We start from the raw sequence: 8,668 nt of genomic DNA, 5'->3' as shown, positions 1-8,668 counted from the left end.
TGGTCTTGTGTTTGTTGTATCTCTGTTGGAGTTGTCTGTCCGTGTTGCGTTTGAGGGTAGTGTTGGTGAGGCGAGTGTGTTGTTTTGGTCTGTTTGTGCTCTGCTGCCTGTTGGTGTCCTACGAGGTGTTGTTGTTCGTGGTGGTGTTTTGGGATGTAGTCTGCATTTCCATGTTATGTTGTATTGTCTAGTGTTTATGTTTGTGCAATGTTTGTGTACCCAGTGTGGTGTGTGGTGGTTGCATCTGAAGGATGTCTGTCTTCTTGTAATCTGTTGTGTGCAAATGTCGCATGTCCAGGTAGTTTGTTGTGTGTGTGTTTGTTGCGTGCGTGAGAGTGTCTGTGTGGGCCCCGGATTTGTCTCTATGTCCCCCGCCTGGAGCAAAAGGTCCGCCCGCCACCCTGCCAGGTTCAGGGGGCGGTTAGCCGAAAAAAAAAAAAACGGCCGTAAGGGCACCCCGTTCGGGGTGCAGGGATTGGTTCCTTGATTTGTCCCCCCGTTTGGGGGGAACCCTCCAACTGCGAGTAAGCCAAGGAGTTTGGAGGTACAGCAGGTTGACAGCAGTGTGATCGAGCAGATTAGATAGAGTAGAATTTGAATGGGGCTTCACTGATTTATTTCATACAATTCATATCTAAAACACAGTTGAAAAATATTTGATTGTTAAAATATTTAAATACAAGAACTATATCAAGAAATTAACAAAACATAGTTTTTTTAGTTAGGAGAAAAGTCTAAAAACATATCACAAATGACAAACGTTGTGCCTCTCCTCCTCCTGTTCTTCAATGAAGCTGATCACCCTCCAGCTCCCATTAGAAACATCGTGCTGCTGAAGGTGTGCCGGCAGAATGGTTGTGATACAGGAGGTGCTGTGGACTCTCCCAGAAACGAGGACCTAGTTTAGTTGTAGATCCAGTAAAACATAGTGCAAATGTGACATTATTTATAATGCACAGTTACAGTCTTGTGAATATTAAAAAATGTACTTCATGTAATGCAGGAAGCGAATATTTCAAACGAACTAAGGCAGCAAACAGTAAGAGCAAAATCGTGTTCCAAACATTAACTCTTTTTTTAAATGTCAATTAGCTTGTGAGTAATAAGACAAAATGTGACTGTCAGACAGAGAACTGTCAGAGCAAACGGCAGATTTTAGAAAGTCCTGCCGAAATAAATCTGCACCCGACTGCGACTGTCAGCGTTGAACTGCCGCCATTGCTGTCAAAGTCAGACACATCTCCAAAATTGTTGGAGCAAATTTTTAAGCAGGCTTCATCTTGATAAATTGACCACGTATTTGACATTTACACCATAACGTTACCGCCTAAAATAATCGTAAAACAAAATTTTGTGTAACAACAAGAGTAATATGTACCCCAAAAGCTTTCAAAGCGTCTGAAAGTTTTCTCCTCCGTTTTTGTTGGGGCTTGGCTCGAAATGCATCATGATTGGCCGCCCGAAGTCCACGTGTCTGTCGGACGTGCTCTCATTGGTCTACAATACCATCACAGATGAATAAATACTCAAAGGGCTTGCCTGGCAAGCCCTTTGAGTATTTATTCCATATTGCCCACTAGTTCACTAGTAAGGTCATTTTGACGCTTACTAGTGAACATGTAAGGCCATAAATGTGCCCACTAGTTCACTAGTAAGATCATTTTGAGGCTTACTAGTTGACATGTAAGCCACAAAACGCCCGCTAGTTCACTAGTAAGATAATTTTGAGGCTTCTAGTGAACATGTAAGCCACAGAACGCCCACTAGTTCACTAGTAAGATCATTTTGACGCTTACTAGTGAACATGTAAGCCACAAAACGCTCACTAGTTCACTAGTAAGGTCATTTTGACGCTTACTAGTGAACATGTAAGCCACAAAACGCTCACTGGTTCACTAGTAAGGTAATTTTGACGCTTACTAGTGAACATGTAAGCCACAAAACGCCCACTAGTTCCCTAGTAAGATCATTTTGACGCTTATTTATGAACATGTCAGCCACAAAACGCTCACTCGTTCACTAGTAAGATCATTTTGACGCTAACTAGTGAACATGTAAGCCACAAAACGCCCACTAGTTCACTAGTAAGTTCATTTTGACGCTTACTAGTGAACATGTAAGCCACAAAACGCCCACTAGTTCACTAGTAAGATCATTTTGACGCTTACTAGTGAACATGTAAGGCCATAAATGTGCCCACTAGTTCACTAGTAAGTTCATTTTGAGGCTTACTAGTTGACATGTAAGCCACACATCGCCTACTAGTTCACTAGTAAGATCATTTTGAGGCTTACTAGTGAACATGTAAGCCACAAAACGCCCAATAGTTCACTAGTAAGATCATTTTGACGCTTACTAGTGAACATGTAAGCCACAAAACGCTCACTAGTTTACTAGTAAGGTCATTTTGACGCTTACTAGTTGACATGTAAGCCGATAAACGCCCACTAGTTCACTCGTAAGATCATTTTGAGGCTTACTCATTGACATGTAAGCCGCAAAACGCCCACTAGTTCACTAGTAAGGTCATTTTGAGGCACATGTTAGTAATTCAACTTTGTTGTTTGATTTGCACCGAGTTAAGAAAATGTGGTATTCCTCTCCATGATATCATCGTTTAGATCCTGATCGTAACTCTTCGAGCAGCCTTCCCCAACGTGATCCGCTTCTGCTGCTGTGTGGCCGTCATATATTTGGGCTACTGCTTCTGCGGCTGGATTGTGCTGGGACCGTACCATGTGAAGGTACCGCATCGATAAGTCAACCTTACTTTTAAGTACTGTCGAGCCTCAATTTAATGGACTACATCGAAGTGCTTTTTTTGTAGCTTTGAAACACCCAGTAGAGAACAAGCATTGTTTTGGACTTCTTTTGGAGCCTAAAAATCCCCAGTACACGACAACTTTACTTATGTAAAGTTTTTTTTTTTTTTTTTTTAAAGAAGAAAAAAAAAAGTTTGAAACTGATTTTTTAAAGTTCATTCAAACTTGCTGAGGGGGCGGATAATGCTTCCTGCGCCTTGATACGGGCAATTCCACAGCAAAAATACGTGCAATTCCACTCTTTTATGAATGCACTTCTTTTATGAATCGATGACATTGATAAGGGTTGTGAAAAAAAAAACTGAGCTGCAACAAAAATATTTTCAAAAGGACTACTAGTGCCTGATTTAAAAAGAAAAAAGCTATTAGTAGAGAGAACATGCGCCTGTTGAGCTGCATGCTTACAGCACTGCTAAGCTATTGTTTCTGCTTTGATGAGACAGTCGGCCCAGCCAACATGGCCGCCACATTGACTCGCATTTTAGCCTGCTCTAGTCTACTGTAACCCAACAACAAAATGAAGCTACGCTCTGAGTCGCCGAACGGTCTGAGTGCACCAGCGCCCGCTCGGAGTACTTGGGCCTACTACGCAACTATTTTTAATGTTGGTCATTTTGGTGCCACTTGGAGAGCTAAGTATTTTTCCTAAGTGTGGCACTTGGTGTAAAATGTTTGCCAACCTCAGGTGTGAAGAGATTTACTGTTTTCAGATCATGTTAAGAAGTGTTTTATTAGACTGTATCCTTGTGCTACAGTTCCGCTCCCTATCCATGGTGTCGGAATGCCTCTTCTCCCTCATCAATGGCGACGACATGTTCGTGACCTTCTCAGGAATGCAGGAGAGCAGCACTCTGGTGTGGCTCTTCAGCCAAGTGTACCTGTACACCTTCATCTCGCTCTTCATCTACATGGTGCTGTCGCTCTTCATCGCGCTCATCACCGGAGCCTACGAGGCCATCAAGGTAGGCCAGCAAACCCGACCTTTTTTTGTCTTAAAGCAGGTGTGCCCATTAGGTAGATCCTTATCTACCGGTAGATCTAAGACGGGTCCCAAGTAGATCCGAGGAGTGTCGAGAAGAAAAAAAACAAACAACCATTTGTTTGTCTTTGTACATGTTAGTAATATATTTTTGTGTTAATATACACTGCACACTAATCATCTTATCAGTCTCAATTTCACAAAAAAAATATATTTAAAAAATAAAATAAAGCAGGTAAATCTTAAATTCGTGCGTGTGTGTGTGCGCGCGTGCGCACGCCGGTAAGGGTAGATCCCGTGAGGTTAGTTGATCGAAAAGTAGATCTTCGATCCAAAATGTAGGTTTTCTAGCCTCTATTCCAGGGTTGTCAAACATACGGTACACGGGCCGGAACCGGCCCCCAAGGCAGTTCGATCAGGCCCGCAGGATCATTTAAAAGTGGAAAAATCCATAAAATGAATGAATATTTTTTTACAAGGTGCAATTCGTGGAGTATCCGCTGGCGGATACACTGTTTGATCAGAGTACAAGTCAACATTGTTTTGATCAGAGAAGAAGACAATAGCAGTCTCAGTCTGTCACTGAGACAGACCCAACACAGCAGACGCTATCAAGGACGTGTGAATACTTTATTCTTTACACATTTAATAGCACTCTCCTCAGTTTGTAAGGTGTAGGCAGGGATTCTATTTAGATTTTATATGCGCATGTGTAAATTGTTTAAAAACAAAAATTCTTTATGAACCCAGTTTAATCTGAAAATGCATTATGATATTTTTCAATACCAATTACGTTTTGTGCCTTTGTACAATCAGTTGGATCATATATGTGAATGATAAAAGTAAATTGCACATTTGTTTAAGGAAATCTAAGGTGCTTCATGAAATGTTTTGTAAAAGATACGTTTATTACATTTCCCTAATGTTCTTGTGCTTCTTTGACCAAAACAAAGAAAAGACATTATTTTGGTTATTTATCGCGGAGTATGGTACAATTTTATTGGTCCGGCCCAGTTGACATCTACAGAGACCGTATGTGGCCCACAATGTGAAATGAGTTTGAAACCCCTGCTCTATTCTGTTTTAACTACTTTCAGATGATTTAGGTTTGGGCATCGATCACGGAGAATTGAGTGGCATCCGGCTCTGGAAACCGAATGTAAATGTCAAACTTTTATATGTTGTCGTACAGCATCAGACCCAGGAGCCCATTCACATCACAGACCTGCATGCTTTCATAGCTGAGTGCACCGATGCGCCAAACTCCGGCAAGTTCAGGGGCCTGGAGACATCGCCGTGCTCCTTTTTCTGCTGCTGTGACAGGTAATGCAATACTTTTTCTGTTTGTTTGGGGGGGGGGGGGGTTGTAGTGAGTCCTATAAAATCAGAAATGCAACTGTGATATAAATAAGTAGTAGTGGCTTCGCTGTTGTGGTTGCTCAGTACACAATGGCTAAAGTGACAATTGAAATGAATAACAAAATAGAACATGAAGTAACTTCCTGCATGAGGTTGCGGGCAAGCCCTGCCGCAAATTGCGAATATTTGCAAATTACTGTCACACTCTCCTTACAAAAGGGTGTGTAACCGTTTATATTGTAAATGCCACAAAATGGCGGCATCTTAAGTACTCTGAATGTGAATCTCAAAATAGACACACTGATTACATAAAGCAGGGGTCCCCAAACTTTTTCCTGTGAGGGCCACATAACTTTTCCCTTCTCTGATGGGGGGCCGGTGCCAGTTTATAAAAAAGTGTGACGATCGTAGGGGAGCTAAAATTTTTTTATTGTTTTCCAGAAAAGCCACACATAACCAAATAACCCTTTCCAGGTTCTTTACAGAAAAAAGTCAGGAAACAAATAATAACACTAACACAAAAACAGGAAATAAATAATAACTAAATAACTCTCTCTGGGTTCTTCATAGAAAAAAAGCCATGGAACATTGTCACGTTGTACCTGAAGAGACAGAGTAATCGCTTCGTGTATAACCAAATAACTGAAAGTCGATCCCCGAAATAGCAGACACAGAAAGAGGTTTGTCAGAGAACAAAAGGAGTCTTTAATACAAACACAAAATTACCCGACCGGGAGAATAACAAAAAGTGCTGGTCAAAATAAGGACCAGGGATAAAATAAAGAGAACAACCGAAAACGCTTGCGGAAAAAATAGCAAGGAGGGTCTGATTAGACAATACTATAAATTTCACTCGAAAGAGGAATAACGACGCGCAATAATAGCCACAAGGCTAAGAGGCAATGAATAATACGAATAGGAATTGGGCGAGAGAATTTTGGCACGGCGTGGAATACTCCGGCAGTGAGTCAACTGCCAGAGCGCCCAAATAAAGCCCGTGTAATCAATCACAAATCGGTGGCAGGTGTGCAGAAAGCAAGCAAGAAGCCTGCCCCCTGCTGGCAAACACGGGACTTGACAAACATTAACTTTCTTAACCGATAAAAGTTCAGCTCAGTTGTCAGAGCAGAATCTCTCTGACACATGAGCAGTCTCTTAAAGTTCTTGTGTTCCTTCCTTATAATCCTTTTGTAGGTTCCAGTAGGCTTGTAGACACCGCTGTTTGCAGTTTTTTGGGGGCGTTTTTAACAGAGTGACGGGTCATTTTGACCCGAGGACAACAGGAGGGTTAGAGGGCCGGGCCAAATGTACGGGGCCGTAGTTTGGGGACCCCTGACATAAAGCATCAAGCCCACGCATCTAGCATGTAAACAATCGTGAAACCCATGTTCCATAAACAACTGAACTCAGTGGGTGAGTGTAATCAACACAGCCAAAATGCCTTCACATGAGGCTCATCGATACTATTAGCTAGCCTAATGGCCTATTTAACATTTTAACCACAAAGTGATGTGACATCACACACGAACAAACAGAATGATAACATTTTAGGTCATTCAGGAAAATTCTAACTGGCAAATAGAGCGCAAGAGCTGTGAGCAGTTGCATCAGTGAAGAAGCAAAACACTGATCTGCTGTGTTTCCCGTTGACCAGTCCTCAGGGTGCATTCAAATTCCACCAACAAAACAAGATATCTCAAACATCGATGTAAAAACACCACGAATGAACTAAATCAAACAACTACAGTAAGATTCCACCAGGTGGTACCAAAGTATGACTGGTGATACAAAAAGGGGACTTTGGGCTTTCCCCCCTGTCAGAGTCACATCAAACAGCTCTGGATACAATCTGAATACAAACCACCGTCTTGTATTTCCGTCAGGATGACAACATATGAGGACGTCCTGCTGGTGAACTGAGGAAGAATTCGGTTCAACTTACAAGAAGTCCCCTCTGGAACAAGCCTTTTTTTTCCTGGCACTTGACTGAAGGAGGAGGCGTCAATCAGTTGGACCAGGATTTTCCAATGAGGAATGCACGTCATGGATTCATCAGGAACAAGGTGCCTTGTGGGAAGGTGAAAGCACACATATTTATTTAATGGGCCTTGTGTCAGGCCAGCTCAGTGTTTTTTAGATTTTTCATCTTTTTAAAATTTACATTCACAAGAAAATATGTTTCAACCTGCTAGTTTATTAGCAGATTTCAAGCCGATCACTACGCACGAAACTTTGAGGCTGATCCAGTTTGACTGCGGCCTCGGAGGAAATGGCCTCTACACGGTATGCCTGTTAAGTGTTCTCACGTTTGAACCAGAACCATCACTTGAGACTTTTTTTTCCCTACTTTTTGGATTTCAAATTTATACTAAGGAAGAAGGATTACCTCGCTGGACCATAACTCGCTATTTGAAACATTTAATCATCGAAATACTTAAGATAGAGGCATAAACAAGAGAGCAATGGAGAGTATAGCTTATGAAGGGTGCATCCAAATATATAAGGATGTTATGGAAAATGTCATTTATTTCAATGGTTCACTTCAAACCTAATATGCGGTGGATTCACTACAGATAAAGTAGAATTTACTATGATTTTTTTTTTCTCTGACTTTGATGGTTACAGTTTAGAACAAACACACTCGGAAGACATTTTATTTTTGATGTAAAATGGATTCGTTTCATCACTCTGTATCATTTGAGTTTTTAACTTTTTAAATTAAACTCCTGAAATAAATTTGAGATGCACCCGCATTATAAAAAATTTAAAGCCCCAAATTGGGTGTCATTTTTTTTTTTATCTATTTTTTTACTTTCTTGTTGAGAATCTCAGGTTGCACTTAGAATAGGCTGCAATAGCATCATATTTTCATTATGGTTGCTCTCATAGATTTTGCATGATGTACTCACAAATTCATAAAGCACTTGCTGTTCGATCATTCTTACTCAACAAAGAAACTGCTCTTTATTTTGACATGAGATTTCTACAGGAAACAATTTGGCACATTTTGGAAGGCAAACTTGAAGCAACCAACAGATTAACTAATGTATAGCAATTCGCTGTACACTATGTGGTCCTCCTGCACCCCCCTCCCCCACCCCCAGCTCCCACCCCTAAGTATGCTCTTGTCCACATTATGGCTGTTTTTCTATTACGTTTTGTATTTCATGAAACGCACAATCGTCAAAAGATTACTTTCGTTCGGATGACCTTCATTCATTTGTATTCAACAATCACTTCAGTGAAATGTTGAGAAACGTGTGAAATTTAGCCCTAAAGGATATATTATACATTCCTGTATGTCTATAATATATCATACTGTAGAAGATATTAGGCACGTGCCTTTACACTGTCATGTTTTTTTTTTAAATACGGTACCCATATTCTACACTTGATCACTACTTGGCAAAATGTAAACGAGTAGAAACATGATATCTTGTACACATGTTGCTGATTAAAGTGTCCTGGATCACCTTTGACGTTCATCATGTTTAGTCCTGGATCACCT

At 40.9% G+C, this 8,668-nt stretch overlaps 1 protein-coding gene across 1 annotated transcript; it reads left to right on the top strand.

The window, feature by feature from the left end:
• Nucleotides 1-2,598: 2,598 nt before the first annotated feature.
• On the top strand, nucleotides 2,599-7,643 carry LOC127613899 (mucolipin-3-like). Its single transcript, XM_052085224.1, has 4 exons — nucleotides 2,599-2,744; nucleotides 3,578-3,784; nucleotides 4,994-5,124; nucleotides 7,044-7,643. Exons 2-4 carry the CDS (start codon nucleotides 3,593-3,595, stop codon nucleotides 7,078-7,080), a joined length of 360 nt encoding a protein of 119 aa, XP_051941184.1. The 5' UTR covers nucleotides 2,599-2,744; nucleotides 3,578-3,592; the 3' UTR covers nucleotides 7,081-7,643.
• Nucleotides 7,644-8,668: the final 1,025 nt, after the last annotated feature.

This window comes from Hippocampus zosterae, chromosome 1, assembly GCF_025434085.1.
Source record: "Hippocampus zosterae strain Florida chromosome 1, ASM2543408v3, whole genome shotgun sequence".
Classification (NCBI taxonomy): Eukaryota; Metazoa; Chordata; class Actinopteri; order Syngnathiformes; family Syngnathidae; genus Hippocampus; species Hippocampus zosterae.
Note: the sequence above shows the minus strand (reverse complement) of the source record. Positions and strands in the feature narration are given on the sequence as shown.

Bases quoted from the DNA above. Each gene is read 5' to 3' on its own strand.
- LOC127613899 (XM_052085224.1), top strand. From the start codon at position 3,593: ATGGTGTCGGAATGCCTCTTCTCCCTCATCAATGGCGACGACATGTTC. The intron at 3,785-4,993 runs GTAGGCCAGCAA...GTTGTCGTACAG, and splicing joins GAGCCTACGAGGCCATCAAG to CATCAGACCCAGGAGCCCAT. The intron at 5,125-7,043 runs GTAATGCAATAC...TATTTCCGTCAG, and splicing joins TTTTTCTGCTGCTGTGACAG to GATGACAACATATGAGGACG.